The 21,722-nt window shown below is 47.5% G+C and overlaps 1 protein-coding gene across 1 annotated transcript in view; it reads right to left on the reverse strand.

Moving 5' to 3' along the window:
• SUSD6 (sushi domain containing 6) overlaps positions 1-21,722 on the reverse strand; it is a 174,891-nt gene that overhangs the window by 29,388 nt on the left and 123,781 nt on the right. Inside the window, exon 3 of the mRNA XM_086937038.1 lies at positions 6,840-6,872. Coding sequence (XP_086793164.1) covers positions 6,840-6,872 — 33 coding nt within the window. The remainder of the gene's footprint in view (positions 1-6,839; positions 6,873-21,722) is intronic.

A 21,722-nucleotide genomic window follows, 5' to 3' on the forward strand; every position in this document is an offset into this window, starting at 1 on the left:
GTTCTCTTCTAGGGGATCGGGACGCCCTGGGGGATCGGATCGGTGACCGCACAGGAGATCTGCCCCGGTTTCGACCTTCCAGTCTAGGATCCATTGCCAGGGATCTAGACCTTCCCCGATCATCCCGCCTAGCTTTCCTTGCAGGCGAACAGGACTTTCCCGGTGCCTTGGTGGGCAGCTTCGCAGGCGTTGAGCGCCTGGGAGGGCTACGCCTGTCCATCTCCTCCACCAGGTTCTGGAGGGGTGACCTGTGGTGTGGGCTGGCATACTCCTGCAACCGCTTGGTAGCCCCATCGTCTCGCCAATGGTCCAGGGATCTGTACCATCTAGGAGACAGTCTGATGCTCCCCGCCGAAGGATCTGGACGGCGTTCAGGAGTCCTGTGTATAGGGCTCCTGGATCTTGAATGCGCAGTAGAGGATCCCGAGGACCGATGAGATGAATGGTGAGAAGCTGATTCTGTCACCATTATCGTATCCGAGTGCCTCGACGTCGAGCGCTCACTTCTAGCAGCTGACCGCTTCCGAGGAGTCGGAGGGTCAAACAATCTCGACCTCGAGTGTCCATGAGAGTGTTCGTAATCTCTCGACGTCGAGCGGCGATGAGCAACCGTCGACGGAGCTTCCTGCCTCGACGTCGAACGGTGGTGTCCAGTCGTCGACGGTGACCTCGGCCTCGACGTCAAGCGACGATGTCCTGTCGCCGACGCGTGCCTCTCCTTCGACGTCGAACGACGATGTCCTGTCGTCGACGGAGCTTCCTGCCTCGACGACGAGCGACGGTCAGTCGCCGACGTAGAGCCGTGTCTCGACGTCGAACGTCTGTGCGACGACGGCGGAGGGGTATTGGGCACCCTCGACGCCGAGCGCTGCTGCCGCACCGACGGAGACCGTGTCCTCGACGCCGATCGACAAGCCACCGTCGACGGCGGAGGAGTCACCCTTCCTGACGCCGGTCGTCGCCCGGTTGACGACGGCGAGGTGACGTCCCTCGACGCCGGTCGTCGCCTGGTTGACGACGGCGGAGGGGTAATGGATCTCGACGCCGGCCGTCGCCCGGTTGACGGCGGCGGAGTAGCCTTCCTCGACGCCGATCGCCGCCCGGTTGACGATGGCGGCTTCGATGTTGTCGACGTACCTGGCCTTCCTCTTGACGGCGAGCCCGCCGTCGACGTTAGCTTCGAAGAGGAAAATTCCACCTGTGGATCTTTTCTCAGCGCCGAGCTCGACGCTGAAGTAGAAGGGTGTGAAGACTTCTTCTTTGAAGAGGAATGGGCCTTCTTGGAGCCCTTCTTCACTGGAGATCTCCCTCTCGAAGCTCTGTGAGCCAGGCCATAAATCCGAATCCTCTCCCTGTCCGAGAGTCCTTCCTGACAGGTGCTCACAATGAGGACAGGTCTCTGGATCATGGTCTTCAGGCAGGCAAACAATACAGACCTCGTGGCTGTCTGTCTTGGCCTTCTTGCTGTTACAAGAAGGACATTTATCAAAGAGAGAAGGCATTTTTTCAGAGGAAAATGCACTCCAAACTGCTCAAAACAAGCAGTATCTTACTTGACTAGATCTAAGACGTCGAAGTAAGAGCAAAAGTTGTCCAAAAAAAGCAATTTTTCTGTAAAAAACCAGAAAAAGTAGTGGAGCTGTGTAACCAGGGTCCTTCACTGAAGGAGCCGGAAAGAACAACTGACCTAACTGCCACTCCTGAGGCATGATGGGATACAGGGGGTCATGAGTGCCTTAAAGGCACAGTGTCAGTTTTTTGCTATTTAGCTACAGGTTAGCTTTTCAGTCTTGTTAGACTGTGTGTTTGCAATGCAGCCTGGGAGCTTCATATGCTTCCAGTGAGTTCTGAGAATTTCTACTGCTTTCTGAGCATTAAAACAATTCTTAAACAAACTTTGGTGTTGTTTTCTCCTGTTTCTAATGCTTAGTTTTTCATGTATGGTGGAAATTCTTCACAGCATATTTCAGCTCTAATGTGATTTGGCTGCTATTGCTTGTTTTTTATATATATATTTGTTATATATATATATGTGTATTTATATGTGGGGCACATATAATATAGTGTTTCCGGGGTCCTGCACATGGGCGGGAATATTCTAATGCTTATGACTATTGATGAGGATCCCCTGGAAGAGAACCGCTGATTTTCTCCATCAAGGACCCCACAGACTCCAAAGAGTTCCTCATGAATACCATGATGTTCATAAGGAACTGGATGAACAAAAATAGATTAAAACTAAACTCCGAAAAAACTGAAATCATCATCCCTAGCAACAAAATTCAGCACTGGACTCCCGACCATTGGCCCGCGGAGTTAGGACCCGCACCTGCCCCATAGAATTCGATAAAGAGCCTAGGCATACATATCAACTCTGATCTCACCATGAACACGCAGATTGGGGCGGTCACCTCTGCCTGTTTTTTCCAACTGCGGAACCTGAGAAATCAGAAGGTTTTTCAGCAGAGAGGCCAGAATTCAAATCATCATTGTCTTGCTCCTATCAAAAATCAATTACACAAACGCAATCTACCTAGGCCTTAATTGCAACCAGAAACACCATCTGCAGATAATACAAAATCAGGCGGCTAGAATTATCCATCAACAAGGCGGACGCGGTCACTTCAAGCCGCTGCTGAAGGAGCTCAACGGCTTCCCGTGGAGCAGCGCTCCAGGTTCAAAACGGGATGCATCCTGTGCAAAGCCATATATAGAATTGGCCCAAAGTACATATCCTCAAAAATTCACAGGTATTCTCCACAGCGTACTTTAAGATCCACGCACATAAATCTATTGGTGGTTCCGGGTTTCAGACTTAAACGGACAGGGGGGTCGAGTTTCTCAATACAGGGACCCAAATTGTGGAACACTCTGCCCACGTCATTGAGACTTGAAACAGACCTTCAGCGCCTCAGGAAAAGGCTGAAGACCTGGCTTTTCACCCAAGCCTACAGTTAGACATGGACCATCTTATCGGTGACTCCAATGGAAAAAAATGTGTGCCAACAGACCTGTTGGTGAACGTGCGCTCTACAAATTTCCAATGACATAACATAACATGTTACAAACGGGTACCAAATATGTTTGGGACGGGAAGCAGTTGCCATTAATTCCCAAAAGTTGGCCAGTTGCATTTGGCAATAAATAATGTCACGCACCCAATTATCTATTAAAGGTGCATTAGGTTTCCTCCAGTGCATGGCGACTCTGCGTTTGGCTAGCAGGAGCAGCATTGGAAGCAGAGGGCAAGTAGCCCAGCAGACCTAATAGAGGTGTGAAATCCAATGTTATCGCCAGCATTACTTGAATGATTTCAGATGTTTCCTACAAGAAACCTGCTATGGGGGGTGGGCAGTCCCATGTCAGGTGGAAGAAAGTGGCCTGTGGGGAGTGGCATCTCCAACAGTTGCTGTCTGATCTCAGGTCGATACGGCAGAGCTGTACAAGGGTGCAGTAGAAGCGGTGGAGAAATTTAAAATGTATCAGCCTTAATTTGTAATTTAGGGATAAGAGTTGCAATTGGCCACAGCAGAAGTGCCAGTGTTCAGCCGTCGTATGCGGGTGTAGTTCTTTTCTCTATACTTAAATTGCCTTTGGTGTGGTGATAGGGGTGGTACATTGTGTTATGTTATAGAGGCGTGTTATGAGCTTGCGCGCTGAAAGGAGCTTGGGAATGAGCTACGTTTCTGGTGCACGTTGCTCGAATCTGATAAATGTGGCTAAAGTTAAAAGGCACGCACTGCACGCATGTGCGTGCCAGCAAACTTTTGTGGGTGCTTTTTAGGTTGAGCCTAGGCAGCGCGCATGCGCTGTCTGCAAGACCTGTTATCTCCTCTATCGGCTTTTGGCATGGTCATGGATTGCCATTTGTTTGTTGTTGTGCCATTTAGAAATACGGGGGGTTTATTGGTGCATTGGGACTGATTCTCCCGCCTTTGCGTGCTTGGGTCACGCCCAGGCGATTTCACTCATTGTTTGCTGGCGTTGGCCCTCCCAATACGTCCGCGGTTCCTCCTGGTCATTCTTATCTGCCTTTTTATTTTGAAAGCTATCAACATCATTTTAGGCTTTCAGACCGTTTCACGGAACAATGCTCTGTTCGGCACCTGCAAAGTGGCAATTTCTGTCTGGTAGCTTTTGAGCTATGCCAATAGCTCTAACTCAAAAAAATGCAGGACCTATTGCGTTTCTAATGCTTGTTTATTCTTATTAGTCAGACCCTCCAGGATTTCGCGATGCCACGATTTGCTGCAAAATCGGCACTTCTGTAAAAATGCCGTGATCATTACAAAAGTGCCCGCGAAATCTAGACATAAAAACCCCTTTCAAGGGAGCGGGGCCGGTCTGCGGAGGGGCGTGGGTGGAAGGTGGGGGGTGGGGGGCGGGGGGGAATTGCTAGGCAGTGCGCCTCGTGTGGCAAAACAATGAAAGAACTCTGCTCCTGAAACAGCCCTATGAAGCATTTCTGTGCAACGAGAAATGCCAGATCGCATCTCAGCATGACTTTCTCTGGAAGAAAACCACTGTTTCTCTGCAACGCGCTTTTATCGCTGACATCATGGCACGATTTACAAAGCAACAGCTGTTGCCTGGAAACAACACCAAATACCAGCATCTTCTAAAACGAATCTGTGCTTTAAGCTGTGCCAGGCTGTTCAAGAAGTAGACAGTACTCAAGTCCATGCCGGGCACGGCTCAGTAGCAGGGCAGGCTAATAAATTAGATCAGGAGGCAGCGGCATCCCTCAGTCAGAGCACGCAATCCAAAGACTGTAAATGCGTCTATCCTTCCGCATCGCCCCTACCAAGAATACTTACCAAATAAACAAATGTACCCAAAAGTGCCAAAAATGTGATAATGTGAGTGTCTTGCAGCAATCATTCGATTGCGTGCCACAGTGGTTTGACAGTTCAAATAAGCTCCCCGAACGCCTGTTTTTTTTAAACAACATTACAAGATGTGAAATAGCATGTTTCAGAGATGCTAGTAAGACATGCATGTTGCCGTGATCTGTGGCGATGCTTAATCTAATACAATAACCTCAGCATCATCTTCAGCATTTATAAAAAGTGCGTTTGAAATGTACCGAACATGTTTGCCACCAGTTTATTTTTTAATGTTGTGACTTTGAGCTATTTTACGCTCTGTTAGCTTAATAGAGTTATAAAAGGAACATAAGATATGTGATAGGTAGATGAAACCTAAATGTTCACTTTCACATTTTATCTTTTGTTTTTGTATTGTCCTTCTACGATCAGGAGGTCACTTCAAATTCCTAATCAAAATGTAATGTGATGACAATCATGTTTTTTTATGCTTCACAAATTGTTTTTGACTGCCTTTGTTGAACATTAAAATCACATTCGATTCTCTTGAACAATTTCTCGGCTTGTATTTGTTTTGTGGGAGTGTGCATATTTGTTTGGAAGTTAATACTATGTAAGTGATCGTTTAAAAACGTGGTTATTCGTTCTTTAAATGAAGTGTTGTCTATTCCCTTAATCATTTGCTTCTTTGCCTGACAAGCTTGTTTGAATGTATTGTTTATAAATAAATATGTACGTCATATACATTTGGTAACACCTTAGCCCAGCACAAACAGACCACAAACACACTGAGACCAAAACACACAGATATCTGTGTTTGTTGTAGGAAAAACCGCCAAATAAAATACCGCTAAATTGCCGCTAAATTTCCATATTTGTGCCGCTAAATTTCCATTTTTGTGCCGCTAAATTTGCTAATCCATGCCGCTATATCCTGAGGGGTCTGATTAGTTACCAATCAATCGGTAACTAAAACATTTTTTTTTAAATACGCAAAATGTTTTGTATGTAAGTGAGCATGGGGAATAGATGCCAGGGGGTGGTAGTAGCAACACGGGTGAGCACTGAACACAGAAGCAACACGGGGCAAAGCAAGACTGGGGAAGGCAGGAGAGAAGGGAAGGCAAAAAGGTGGCTGTAGGAAAGAACAATGGGGAGAGAAAAGGAGGGCGTGTGTGCTGGAAGCAACACAGATGGCACGAGGAGACAATGGGGAGAAACATTGACTCAACAGAGAGCAACTTGAGTGGTGGGGAGAGAAGTACATGAGGGAGACCGCTCAAAAACACATGCAGTCTTGTGGAGAACTTAACACGAAAGAAAGAGTTAGCGCTTGAAAAAAGAACAGTGGATGCAGATATGCCAGACAACCAAAGTGATGGTAAAGAGGCAATGCTCAGTGGGCAGGACAAAGACAAGACTGATAAGCTGGGACACGAATGAAAAGCAAGCAAATGAGAGCGACAGGAAATCCAACCAATGGAAAGCAATGGGCAAGCTCACAACAGATGAAGCATCCTTTTGCCACCCAGCTTTGGGATTCCAAATACCAGAAAACCTAGCGGTGACAACGTTGGAAGGCTTAAACACTTCTTATTCAGAATTTCCCCAGTGTTTATAAGCCTTTCCTGTTTCCCAAACCTTCAGCAGCGACCACTCCCAGCTGGCAGCTGAAGAACTGAGCTCGGGGTCTTGCCCCACTGCCTATATCCAAGGCGGTGAGTGTTCCTAGCCAACGGCTTTTCATGAAAAGAAAAAACAGTCTTTAGGGTTGGGCGAGGTCGTACTCTTCACTACTGACTATATTTCTGAACACAAGGCAAGCTAATAATCTCACAACAGGCAAAAGTAATTAAACCTGTTTGAGTTCAAAGTGATCACTTGTGACCAAAATACCATAATTTGTGAACTAATAGGTTATGAGCAAATGGAATGGTCTAGAGAAAATGCATTGTAAATATAAAGCATCTACAGACAGTAATGCAAAGAAATAAAATAAAAATGTTAACTTACCCTGTGGATTCCAATCAGCCAAAGGCTTGCCACCTATAGAAAAAGAAGAGGAAAAAGCATTGTGAAGAGATTACAAAGTGATAGCACCCTATGAAAGATCTGTCTGCAGAGAATTAACACTTCATGAGATAAGACTATCTCCAGGTAAATCTATGAACAACAAGACACACAAATGTTGATGGGGAGATGCTCGAAATACATCTAACCACTGGCAATTGCTTGGCATAGCATTCCAACACTTTACTCTTTAGCACACCATGCCACTTCAGATCAGACCCAGCCAAATGCAAATCAGTCTCGACCCTGTCCCAATAGGAACAGTCCAGCCTGAACCACCAAGCCAGGCCCTCCCTGAACCGGAATACAAGCAACCTAGGAAAGGTTATGCCCTAAATAGGGCCATTGAGTGGGGTGAAGCTTAGACTGGGATGTGGCCTCATGTAAATACCTGTGGCTGAGCTTAATACACGCATTCCATCTCTCACTTGTGGTATAGTTTAATATGGGGCCCTAAGTGGACTGGTGTGCCCAGATGTGGTTCCTGTGCCCACTGGGTCACTGAAACAAAGTTATATCTGCCTGCAGAGCCCTAATAAGGATAACATTGGCCCTGGGTTGCTTGAGTTCCAGTTCAGGGAGGACATGACTGGACTGTTCCCATTGGATCAGGGTCAGGACTGATTTTCGTATCGCTGGGTCCAAACCTAGGTGGCCTGGTGTGCAGAACAACAATGGATTTGGAAGCGGCCCGAGTCATTACCAGAAGCTGAGATAATTTCAAACATTCCATCCATCCCTTTTAGAATACTTAAACATATGTACACAAGCATGCACGAGGCTTCAAATTGGTTTTTTTGGTAAATGAAAACTGCAACAGAATTAACATTGTTTTTCAGCAATTAGAAGGAGACCCTGATGGAAGTGATACCACATTTGTATTAAGCTTCACAGGAAAGTTACATAAAAGAAATGTACTTACACACAACCTAGTATAGATAAAAGACACTTGAGATAACAGAACACTAAGTAATCCGGTTGTATTTTAGCACTGTAGATCTTACTCCCAGCTGTTCTGTTATGTTATTGCGTCTTGTATAGCGCGCAGCTGCCCCAGCAAAGGGGTGTCCCGGCGCTTCCAGCTACGAAGTATAACACACACATCAACCTGAAACCTTTTCAGCTGCCATAACACCGTAGACTAAACTAAAGGAAAGAGAAAGGTTTTAACAGCTTTCCTGAAGGAAAGTAGACAATCTGTGCCGCGTATCTGTTCAGGCAAAGAGTTCCACAGCCTAGCTGCAAGGCAGGCTCCTTCACAGCCCACCCCCCACCACTCCCCTCCAACGCCCAGCTCCTTTTGGAAACACTCAGGGACTTGGTGTTGCCTGAAGGTTTGGACCCCATTTAGCATTGCGCCGCTCCGGAGGAACCGCAGCAGGAGGGACAACATAAACGGTCTAGTAAGTTCCCAAAAACAAAAACAGAAATCTGTGGTCTGAACTATTTGATGCTGATCCCGGTTTGTGGCAAATAATGTGATCTGTAATGCCAAAAATTGCACATTTTGGTCACCATAACAAATGCTATATACTAAGAGCAAGCAAAAAGTATGAAAGCGTCCCCTCAAAAAAAGATGTAGGCTTAAACTGATATTCAGTTTCCGCTCTCTAATTATCTTATTAATCATATGAGATTTACGCATATGAGATTTAATGCATTTCAACTGAGTGACACATTTCAAGTGGGATCAGGAAGTGCTTTTTGAAAGAAAAGGCCACAAATGAAGCCCCCCCCCCCCCACCCCGTTTACTGACAATCTATTATACAAAACTAAAAATACATTCTGAAGTAGCAAAAAGGACTAAGGTATTTTGGGGACAGGGGTGCTTGTTGTATATTTCAAGAATTTTTACATAAAACCGATGTTCGATACCTTTCATTATTTCATGCTAACCCGCTTAACATTTTAAAGATTGCAAGGAGTTCAATTGTACTTGTTAAAATCATAATCTTCCAAGTGCGTCTGCAAAATTGTATTCGTTTTCAGAATGATGAAAAGGTTTCTGTCCTCTCTTTACCACAATTTTGGCTCCCTCTGGAAAGGTCTGTTTGGCCCCAGGAGTACCTGCTATACACTACAAGGAGCATTGCTCTAAAAAAAAAAAAATATATAACATCTAAGCTCAGCACCATCGACCCTGGACATCGCCTACCGCGAAGGGCAAGGTGGTCGAGTGGAGTTACACAGCCTCTGGAGAGATGTGTGTAACTATCAGGTCACAAGTCAACAACAGGCATTGGAGAGACACTGGGTTTTTTGAGGTTGATATCAGAGGTTACTTTGAATCTAAAGATTACCACCAAACATCCTTCGTTGTCAGTAAGCACAAGTCGTAGAGTTTGAGCTGCCATAAAATAATCCGTTAGCCGTTACTATAATTTTAGCTACTACCAAGAGTTATAACAGTTGTTAAAGGCCCTGCATTTGCAGTGTAGTTACAGGCTGCAGAGAAGGGCCTTTAATAACAATTAATTTCTGAAGCAGAAGGGCCATAACGATATTAGAACATTTCATCCAAAGAGAGTAAAATGTTCTAAATTAAAAAAGGAGACAGGGGGAGACAAAAATTGGAATGCTGGAGCTGACGGACTATATCCGACGTTGTTTTCCCCGGGCCCCATCCTTGTATTCAATGGAACTCTTTACATTCCAGGGGTGTGTTACGTAAAACTACCAAGTTCCGCATGCTTCGGCCCAGGATCCCCAATCCTGGTGCGTGGAAAGTATTACAAGGACCTTCCAGGCTCCTGCATTGCAACTCGCCCTTTGCACCTACCTCCTCGCCTCTGCGGATGCAGCTGTGCACGCAGGGTCAAACATGGGCTCCTTCAACGGAAACTGAAGCCTGGCCAATCTGAGACGGACACTGAACAGAGCTCTGCAGAACAAAAAAACTATCTGCCATACCTCGTCTCAACACAAGGTGGCGGTGTTGTATAACAGTTTATCTGATGCCACCAGGAACAACAGGGGTTGAGTAAGGTGCGAGACATGGCAGGAGGAGGGAAGAAGTGAGGAAGATAAGAACGGAGGAGCGAAAACAGAAAAGGAAGGAAACAAGTAAAAACAAAGACAACAAGTGTGAAGGAACAAGGAAGGAAACACGTAAACATTATGTAAGAAAAGAAAGCCATGATGAGTGAAGAAAGCTTAAGAGCGAGTGTGGCTGGTACAGAAGCCGGAAGTGCAATGAAAGAGCAGGCAGAGGAGATGAGAGGTCTGATGCAATCAAACCTTACCAGCAGCCTGCAGGAAGTGCAGACCCGGGGCTGCCTGCTTCCCACAGTGACTGACTGCAGTCTCCCCTCCCCCAAAGGTCGGAGGACGCTGAAAGACCCGCACTACATCACCCCGGGGCAGGCGCTGCATCACCCCGGGCAGGCGCTGCACCTCCCCGCCTCACCCTCGCAGCTTCCCGGGCTGATGAAAGACAGAAGCACCATAACATCCCGGGATACGGGGCCCCGTTTACTTCCGCCACAGGCAGTGAAGGGTCAACAGCGCATTTATTCATGCGTTTTTATATAGCGCGGACTTTACCCTTCTTTATTTACTTATTTTATGCGTTTTTATATAGCGCGGACTTTACCCTTCTTTATTTACTTATTTTATGCGTTTTTATATAGCGCGGACTTTACCCTTATTTGTTACTTTACCCTTATTTATTTACTTATTTTATGCGTTTTTATATAGCGCGGACTTTACCCTTATTTGTTACTTTACCCTTATTTATTTACTTATTTTATGCGTTTATGCGTTTTTATATAGCGCGGACTTTACCCTTATTTGTTACTTTACCCTTATTTATTTACTTATTTTATGCGTTTTTATATAGCGCGGACTTTACCCTTCTTTATTTACTTATTTTATGCGTTTTTATATAGCGCGGACTTTACCCTTCTTTATTTACTTATTTTATGCGTTTTTATATAGCGCGGACTTTACCCTTATTTGTTACTTTACCCTTCTTTATTTACTTATTTTATGCGTTTTTATATAGCGCGGACTTTACCCTTATTTGTTACTTTACCCTTCTTTATTTACTTATTTTATGCGTTTTTATATAGCGCGGACTTTACCCTTATTTGTTACTTTACCCTTATTTATTTACTTATTTTATGCGTTTTTATATAGCGCGGACTTTACCCTTCTTTATTTACTTATTTTATGCGTTTTTATATAGCGCGGACTTTACCCTTATTTATTTACTTATTTTATGCGTTTTTATATAGCGCGGACTTTACCCTTCTTTATTTACTTATTTTATGCGTTTTTATATAGCGCGGACGTTACCCTTCTTTACTTATTTTATGCGTTTTTTTATAGCGCGGACGTTACCCTTCTTTACTTATTTTATGCGTTTTTTTATAGCGCGGACTTTACCCTTCTTTATTTACTTATTTTATGCGTTTTTATATAGCGCGGACTTTACCCTTATTTATTTATTTATTTTATGCGTTTTTATATAGCGCGGACTTTACCCTTATTTATTTATTTATTTTATGCGTTTTTATATAGCGCGGACTTTACCCTTATTTGTTACTTTACCCTTATTTATTTACTTATTTTATGCGTTTTTATATAGCGCGGACTTTACCCTTATTTATTTATTTATTTTATGCGTTTTTATATAGCGCGGACTTTACCCGAAGGTGTCAGAGCGCTTTACAATAGGAACAGTAGTGATACATGAGGAGAAGATTACAAGTGAGTATGAGGCGTCAAAGCGCTTTCCAAGTTCCAACAGAACGAAGTAAACTACAAAAGAAGTTAAGAGTAGCATGAATATCTCATCGCAGCCCCACATAGCCCGTACCCCACACAGGCCTCAGATGGGAAACCTCACAGGGGAGGGGAAGCCCCCCACGCTCCCACCGCAGCGGCACCCCCCAGAGGCCTAACCTCGTACACCTCACAGGGGAAGGGCTGTGGCCACAACCCTCACATGGCCTTAAACACCGGGGCCCTGCGGGGTAAGGCTAACAGATGACGTCATCACGTCACCTCCGACCCCTGCGTCCTGCCTTCGAATCGCAAGTGTTCTCACCAGGCAGATTCCACATCAAACCAAGAGAAGAAAAGCAGCTTAAGTCACCCAGAGAATACTTCAGCAAAAGGGATATTAGACAAGTCTTCATCCTGTGTTCAGTGCCCCCTGCTGGGGTTCCAGAAGCACCTTTACCATCACAGGGGCACCCGTAAGGTACTCAGAAGTGGCACTGGAAATGTACCTTCCTGCATCAGAATGCCTTCCATACTTTGATTTAGGCGAATGTTTAAAATGTTTGCAAGTCTGGAGTACCCAAAAGAGGCTCCCCGAGTTATCCGTTAACAGAGTGTGACGTAGAAATGCATCTGGTTATGGACAGGACATTTGTTGTGGTGTAGAATAAAGATAGGATTCGATTCTATTTGCTATAGCACACCTGATATTATCAGGTTCATGATGTTTCGCCTCCATTTTCCACGTCTCAAAATACCTTGCGATTGATGCCTAGACAGTTAAACAAAGCAAAACCAAAGGGGATGATGGGCGGAGTGTTGAACATGGCAAGCACTCACCCCCAGTCAACTGATCTGTTCGCCCTAAGTTGGCAGGGTATGCCCAGACGTGGGTCCCTTGCTCACTTTGCCACTGGATTCAAGCTAGCCTGGCTGATGACGGCTGATAGCCAGAAACCGGTCCCAGGATGCTTGTTTCCGGTGCAGGGAAGACATGGCTTGGCAGTTCGGGCTGGACTGCTCCCATGAGGCACAGGGTCAGACTGATTTGCATATGACCAGGTCTGAACTGGGGTGGCAGAGTGAGCTAAAGAATGGTGATGGATTAAACCCAGATCAGTTGACTGGGGGTGAGTGCTTGCAATGTTCAACACTCCGTCCACCATCCCCTTTGGTTTTACCAGTTAAAACACGACAGCTGAGTGCGGGAAATCTCAATAAAAAAAAAAAAGATCATTTTGTGCTTTGAGTCAGCAGCGGAGGTAAGCTGCACCGAGTCTCACCTGCCCCACTGTAGGCCTGTCACCAGGCAGCAGTCCCGGCGGGTGTCCGTCTTCTCTGTTGCTGCGCTCCTCACCTGCCCCACTGTAGGCCTGTCACTGGACAGCAGTCCCTGCAGTGTCCACTTATCTGCTGCGCTCAGTGATGCAACTGCGGTTACCGTGGAGCTGACCGGCCCCTCTGTACCCTTTAGTAAGTCAGGGGAAGACAGATATAGTATACTACAAATTGTATTCTACCTCCCCTGTGCTTACGTTTATACCCCCCACCCCCCCCCCCCACCCCCCAAGGAAGGCATTTTGACTTTTGTATAATGATGTTATGTTAAAGGTACTTATTCAGCGCACGTGCACCATACGGGTTTCATGGCGCTAAGGTCCAGGGAGTGCTGCTGCTAAGTGGTATTGTGACAGAGTGAGTTACCATGCTGCTCAGTTATTTAAAATAGGATGGCGGGTGGGGCTCTATTTGTTGAAGGGCACTGGAGGTTTAAAGATGGCGCCCATCCTCGCCCTCGGTGTTTTGACAGACTGTCTCCTTCCAAAGGGGTATTCCAATCCCAGCGCTGCCTCTTCTTTAGTGTGTAACCTTTGCCCCTCGGCACGGTCACTTTCCTCAATCTGCTCAACAAACGTGACCACCTCCCTTCTACCCCCAGATCCACCCCTCTAAAGGCAGGGGTCAGATGGGTGAGAGGGCTGTCTGACCTTTGACCTCTAAGAGATACTGAAGCAGCCTCCCACACCGAACAGCAATAAAAGAAGACAGATTACATCGAGTGTGACCGGGTGCGCTCCAGGAAACCCCGCCCACAGATTACATCATTTGTAAACATTGCGTTAAAGAGCACGGGTTCGCTTAAGATCTGCTAAACACCAAGGGATGCCAGGGCAGGGGTGACACCCCTCTGAGCATCGGTAATATTAGCTCTGTCTCTAGCGCTGGGAGGCCTTTGGTAGCCATGCGCTCTATAAGTGTACATTCATTCATTCATAAATTCAACACGGGAAACATTACTACAAGATGGCGCTTCTGAAGTCTGCACGCGGCCCCATGAACAATCAATGTCCTGAGTTCTTGGGTTGGAAGTTCAGCAGCTTGAAGCCACCGCCGGTAGGGGCATCTCACCCAAAGTAGCCTCTCCTCACTAGGTTCCTGTTACAGGGTAGTCTCATTTTAGGTCTTGCCCACCTGATAGCGGAAAATGTCTGGTTGCGAAAGACCTATTGTGAACTTACAGTGCAGCATACAGCCGCTCCCTGCTGATCACAGGTTGGCTTTATTGTCACATGCTCCTTCTCATTTGATGGCTTGCTTCCTCTTGCGTTTGTCTCTCCCTTTAAGCATAGTCTCATTACAACCCTTTGGATTGGCTGACTTGTATCCTTCCACGCTCACATTTGAATTTAGCGCTTCATGAAAGCACATGTGTTTTCCAGCTCTCTCCCCATGAGTGAGCATGTGTTTTCTAGCTCTCCCCCCATGAGAGTGCATGTGTTTTCTAGCTCACTCCCTAGTGTGCAGGTTCCTCGCCTCAAATATGAGCCCGCCCCTCCCCACTGGCCCACACGCCTTGTTGCTACACACCCCTCCCAGCTTGCCTGTAAAAGGACAACAGGATGACTATTCGTGCCGGTGTGGGGCTGTTGAGCAGACTTTAAGGGTTGTTTTCTTTTCATCTCCCGCATTCCACATATTGCATGTAAGCACAAACTATGGCACAGAAAGGTCTGTATGGTGCTGGGGGAAAGGGACATCTGCATTCACTCAGAAGAGGGTTTGAGCAGTGTCGGAGGCAGAAGGTGTACTTGGTATGACAATTCTTCTGCAACCCCATACATTAGCTCAGTGTGCTCCTAGAGAGAACCAAGTGGGACAATTTTGTTGTAGGTAAATTAGACCGGGTCAGGCATTTCCACTTACATTCTGACACTTAATTATTCTTTTTAAATTCTGTTCAGAGTTTCCAAAGTAAAAAGTATTTCAGAAACAAACCATACCTTGAATGAAGACTGAAGCACTGACTTCAATGTAGAGTTTTGGGATACCAAAGGTTTGCTTTTCCTACAGTACTATGATTTTTTTTCTTTTCCTTTTAAAAAAAAAACCACTTTATAGACAAACATTGGCAAAGTCGACAGCTCAGCACTACCATTATAAATTAGAGACCTTGGCTGTGCATACGCTTGTAAGGACTGGCCTTAGCAAAGACCTTTTGATTTTACTAAAATGATAGGTACAATACCAAAGTGAAGCCATCTGCTACAGAGTCTTGTCCCATCTCAAAAGCATCAACGCCCTGCTGGCCCGTCCCCATCAGGCTCCACTGTAGAGCATCGTTGCTAAATGAATCCGGTCTCATCAGTGGCCATTGCCAAAGTGACCGATGACTCCTGGTACCCTGAGAACATCCTGCATCCTGCTACAAGCACTCATCACAGTCAAAGAAGCCGGAATGGTCTACAAGGCGATGGACACCAGCTCTGCCGTGTGAACACGAAGCATTTACAGACCACATCTGTGGCCGCCTAGCCTCTTCCGCGTCGCACTTCCTCGATTCCACATTCTGGAAGGGCCACTGAGTTCTAATCTTGCAGGCCAGTTCCCTTTCCACAATGCACCAGAGGATGCTTCCAAACAAGTCACAATAGTCCAGATGTAGTCTCCACAACTAAGCACATTGTTCTAGGTGCAGCCTCCAGGATCTGGGCACAGTATTCCTTATTTAGCTCTCAAGGCTGGGCACTACATTCATGACAATTCTGCCATCCCCCACCCCCCAAAAAACATACCGTCTCCGCCTTCAGTACTGAGTGTAACACCAGTGAGGGCTTCGGCACAACCAAGCACTGTAGTCCAAACACAGCCTTCTTAACTGGAGACAGGTCAGCCCCCTCTGGACTAAGCACCACACTCCTCCACAGACCCCAGAGCTGGGCGCAGCAACCCTGGTGAGGGCTCTAAACGCAGGTCCAATGCTCAGAGCCAGGCCATGTCTGAAGGATCGGTGGAACTTCAGGACCATTGCAGTGCTTGCGGCAGGAGCCGACACCGCTCCAAGCTCAGCCGAGAACCCTTCAGGCCTGCACTTTCAGGGGTCACTGGGAGAGTCTAAATGTCTCCCAATACACATTATGTCCACGAGGGGTTAGTCAAGCAATGCTATACTTTTTATACCATTTTTAATACTAAGAATATTACTTATGGGAATATACTTAGTAACTCCAGGGCATCTTATGGCAAACATCGCTACCCTCTTAGGCATTGCTGTTACTTTGTAACTAGTTCTGCTAAGGTCTGCGCACATTCACAAGGATACAGTTTCAAGTACACAATAAGGCTACAGTCAAAGCAAAGTGTCAAACTGTGTCGGTTACAGTTATAAAATGTGATACCTTACTCGGCTTCTCAAATGGGAAGGCGCAAGCGGCAAGGCCTCGTTCAGCCCAGGCAGACAACACTCCGCTGCTTCGCCACTTGTAAATGTAAATTGATACTTGTATAGCGCACTACTCACCCACGAAACCGCTGTGGAACCCGTCCTGGCTTTCCCTGTGAGGCGTCCACTCCTGGGCACCCCCAAGGTGGAGGCCAGGCATCCTTAGCGTTGTGGGGGCCGTTGTGGAGATTAAGCAAGCTATTGCCCAGAGTTGCAGAGTGGGACTCCATGATTGGAATAGGCACCGAGGCGAGAATTATCAGGTCCGTGGAATTTTTGAGCCCAAGACCCGCCGAGGCGGGGAATTGAACCCTGGTCCCGGGCCAGACCTCTGCATCAGGGTCTGCCGCTCTAATCATTGAGCCACACTTCTCCACTTGCTACCAGGGAGCGGCAGTGAAGATTCTGGCGATGAAAGGGGCAGGCAGAAGTACCAGGTCCCTTATGCTGTGATGGGTGCCCCTCGGCAGGGCGAATCTATGTCACAGCAGGTGATAGCAAACAGGCGTTCCCACAGAGCTGTCGTCATTTGGCAGGTGATCACTGGGCCAGCGACAGAGAAGGCCCCTCCTAAAAGGCTTCAGGACATAGGGATGTCACTGCAGTTGCGAAGGCACACAGACCCTTATACTGGCATCAGAACAGCATATAGAGGTAATAGCAAAAACAGCAGTGATTATTCTGTAATAAAATTAAGATTAAGTGCCAGGGAACAAGGTAATTCACATGGGTCCACTGCGGTTGGCACCACCCATATGTCACTTTAAGCTGCAGGTTTTAGTCCGATTTTTATAATTTTTTGTTATATACTAAACTAAATATTCTATTAACGAACTATGCTTAAAAATACACCCACAGAGCCACCATGTGGTGGAAGCTCATAAATATGTGTTGGTGTTTACAAATAAGTGCTGGTGCCGACCACTGATAAACACCGGCACAAATTAAGCACTGCACATCAAGCAGGTTTCTGGGATCAGCTATCTCCATCTCTCGCCAATGCCCTGGTTGGAAGCCTAGGAGATCTGCTGCTCACCAGGCGGTCTGTAGCCGCACTGTCTTCAGGTTGCAGTAGGAGAGTCAGTTCTGGAACACATTCTGAGCCCCTTTGGGGCAGACAGCTGCGGTTTAAACTTCTGAGACATCCTTTCTTCTGCAGGTGTGCAGAGCTTTTCTACGTCAAAGGTGAAAACTGGAAACGCCATGGGGGGAGATTACAATATACAAGCCAGCTTGCCGCTCAAATTTGGCCCCAAACATTTAGAAGGAACCAATAGGGCAAAATAGAATTTCCTTCACCTGTGCCACAGCTGCGCACGCCAGTTAGCCTCCTGGCAGAGCCACATATCACTAGATTTTGTGAATTGGGCACTAGACAATCCCTGGCCAATCAGATGAAGAGTAAGGGGCCCAGGTACAGATGTCCAGAGGGAGGAACAAGTAGTCATTCTCTCCGCTTGGGCGAGTGTGAAGAGGCGTGGACCACACTCATTTCTGTCACGAACCATTAGTGGTGTCATGGCCTGGTGACGGCGACAGTCCGCCATGATAAAAGGAGTATCGCTTGTGCCTCAACTGCCCAACATTCTAGCACTCTACGAGCAAGAGATAAAATCTCGTGGAAGCACCAGTCAGGGTTTTTGTGACAATCCCCTGCACAGGACAATAGGATGGATCAGAATGAGAAAATGTGGAGCAGGCTGTCACGTGCACTCTGCTCCGGGGAACTCGGGTGAAGTCTCGAGACCTCTAGCCTAAGCTTAAGAGGTTGCTGCAGCTCCAGAACTGGGGACAAAACTCCCGATGCAGACCACATAACTCAGAAGAGGCCACCCCACCGGAGCACGCAGTGGTAAAACATGCATTTTATGCTGATTACGGCTCCCACTTTGCCTTCAACCGTGGTGTATTTTATTATCTTTGATTTTAAGCCACAGGAGACAAAATGCAAAAGTGGGAGAACAAGCAGAGCACAGGGGACTTGGCCAGGGTGGGGTGCACGGGATGTCACGCGAGGTGTCTGGCGGGAGGTGCCAATTGCTAGCGATGTTGACTTAAACCCACTTGAGGTTTAAATAATGCGCGGTCCCAAAGGCTCGGTGACTTCGGTCTTCCGAAACTTGGAGAGCGGTCTGATTGTGACACGGCGGGATTCATGTCTGCGGCCTGCAGATTACAAGCAGACAGCATCTGCATAAACCCGCTTAACTATCCCACCAGCTAGAGAGCGGATTTCCGACGGCGCGTGTTCGCCATCGGGTCCAAGGATGGACAAAGAGGGGGGGGTGGGCAGACTGAATCCAGCTTTTTTCCATCTCGTGTCACTCTGCAAGGAGAGCAGATGGCGCTGGGGGCTGCCGTCTGACAGCTGCCCGCCCCCGGCAGCTGGGGGTGAATAATCCGGTGCTCTGATTTATGAAAAGGCAAACGTCAGAAAAGGGGAGGGGGCAATGAGGTCATGGGTGGCGCGGTCACTGCGCCCCCTCCTACAGGCGCCCCGCCCTCCCGCCCCGGGGGGGGGGGGGGGGGGGGGGGTGGGGGGTGCACCGATGAAGTCCTCGCCAGTTTGGAGGCCTGCAGCAAGCAAGGGCAGTTGTGATCAAGCCAGGAAATAACTCCCAACAAGCAGGTGCTCCTCCAAGTGCGGCAGGGCTGGGGAAAGTTAGTCTGCTATGTAACAATCTACCCCAGACCAGTCCAGTCGGCATTTTGAAGGGTCTAATGGGTGACTCTACCCCAACCGCACTGGCTCAAGGGGAGCTCACGAGGTTTGCTCAAGCCAGGATTTATCAACCTGCCCCTCAACAGGGTTGAAAAACCTTCAGCAATTTTACGGAAGTCCTCAATTATTCAGAATTTTCTGTATTTCATTTCAAAGCTCATCAGTAGCCCCCCCCCCCCCCTTCCCCCCCAGGCTGTTGTTTCAAAGAGACCAAGGGGCAGGAGGCAGACAATCTTTGAACTAAAGACATCTCAACTTCCTTCCTAAATGAGTGCAGATGCCAACATCATAAATGAAGCAAATTTTGTTGCACGCGCTGCATCGCATTTGGCGATACAGCGCGCGTAACAACATTTTTTTGATTTATTTATATGTTTAATTTACCTCTAATCGGCCGTAATCCGTAGTCTACTACCCCCCACCCTGCCCCTCCCCCGCCCCACTTCAGTGCACAGCAGCACTCCCACCACAGGCCGCTACTGTCAGGCTTACCGGGGGAGGGGGGTTAGTTAGTGTGGGGGGGGGGGGGGGGGGGGGGGTTCTCAAGCGCAGTAATCAACACTAGCACCCCCCCCCAGCCTCAACAGAACATTTAAATCAATGTACAGCAAAGTGGGTCATTGTTTAAAGAAAAGCACTTTATTACACAAAATACAAAGAATTCTAATAAATATTAGAACATTGGAATGTTGGAAGCACCTTTGAAGACAACGGGGGGGGGGGGGGGGGGGCCTCCGGGCCTCTAATGGCCGGTAGAAGCCCAGAGGTCCAACATTCCAAAGTTTGTCGTTCACACCTGTTGCTGTGAACAAAGGCTTCATGGAGCCCAAAGGGATTTAAATCCCCTCTGCTCACTGACACTTCACATGGGCTATAATCGGCCATTAAATGCCTGCTCCCTTCTTAAAGGCCTTTAACACTGGAGCGGGCCTTTAATGGCCAGTATAGCCTGCTACTGCAAGGATACCAGATTTACTGATGTACGTTTTTATGCTTGAAGGGGGCTTTTCAGGATAGCTCAGCTTCCCTGGCCCCCTCTGTGTGGGCTCAACCTCCCCTCAGGACAGAGTTTGAGGTGCTGCTTACGGACACAGTTCGTGTGTCGAAGACTCCCACCACTAGCCCCCTCCACCTCCGATTTGGATTTAGCACTCAGTCACTCTGCCCTTTTAGTCTCTCATCCAGTTCATTAGAGCAGTGACGGTCGTGTTGGGTCTTCCCTTAGCACAGGGCCTCACCGGTAGCAACGAGCTTTCAGACGACACATGGCATTCAAGAGAACTGCACGGCAGCTGCTGCACAGCATATCGTTCATAGGGTCGCGGCAGGAGCGGAGGATTCTGCTGGCGCCCTCTTCCATAGGACTGGTGGTATATCTCTGTTCACGGCACTCCTGTGAGTATCTGGTGCTTCTCCTGAGGCAACAAGACCACAGGTGGTGGTCTTTTGCACAGCGATTGGCGAGCGGTATCTCAGGCACACAGTGCCTCAAGGTTATGACCTATATTCTTCAGGAGGCACCTCTCAGAATCAGTGGTCTTCAGGACCAGTCCTGACCCAACAGCAAACTTTAGCCGTGCAGTGGTCGTGCAATCCACTTGTGGGGTACATGGGCCACCAGCAGGCACTTATACTGACTTTGGTTGGGCACAGCTCCAGGTACTGTGGCAACTAGGATATGGCTAAATGGCAAAGATCGCCCTGCACGTCCGGCAGTACTACGATTCCTTCGGTGCAGCTGCTTAGCAAATCTCTGCCAGATGGACTCTACACCACTCCCTTTCAACATCAGCTTCTGCAGCGAGGTTGGTGCACCTTTACCCCACTCACAGGCAGGATGTCTCGGCAGAGACAGGCCAGTAATTCCTCCATCAAACTTGACTCCAGTGGAGGTTTCTTCACCTCTGGGGTACTGGCAGTAAATGCAACACCAACCCTTGGCTGTCTCTTAGTCCCGAGTACTCCGCGCAGTACCCGCTCCTCAGTTGAGGGCAACAACGAACACAGATGGGTCTTGGACCTCCATGTTTATACCGATTACGGACACGGAGGATGTGTCCTCCAGGTCCGATCCCTTGGAACTGGTTTTGGCGGTTCCCCTTTCATGTGCCCTGGCGAGGCCACCTTTCACACCTGGCCTTTGCATTGCTGCTCTGCCCACCAGGACAGTCTCCAGGTGAATGCCCACAACATACGTACAAAGAGGTGTGAGCAGGCTGCACCTAGATATTTAGGCTTCCTGGCAGAGATCAACAAGAGAGACAAGATTCTGGGCCCCTTTAAAAGAGTCCTGTCCTTAACAGCTACTACAGGCCTCACCCTGCAACCCCTGCCACTTACATAATGGCAGCTGTAGCCACAGCCATATACAGCCCTGTGTATCAGGAAGTGCTCTGGACTTCCAAAGAAAGGTGATATTTTATTTTTCACTAGCTTACCCGTCGCGCGTTGCTGCGATGTCAGAAGAAAGGAAATATAAGGAAACTCGTTATGATAACATTAAATTTACATTAAATTTACATTGTGTCATTGTTATTGAAACTTATTCATTTTATTTTTGAAAACATTTCTAAGTGTGGCTTGAGCCGATTGGCTTCCAATCTTGATTCTGGTTACTTGTTAGTTTGAGAAGAACGGGCTTGAGCAGTGCGTACTCGA

This window comes from Lissotriton vulgaris, chromosome 9, assembly GCF_964263255.1.
Source record: "Lissotriton vulgaris chromosome 9, aLisVul1.2, whole genome shotgun sequence".
Lineage (NCBI taxonomy): Eukaryota > Metazoa > Chordata > Amphibia > Caudata > Salamandridae > Lissotriton > Lissotriton vulgaris.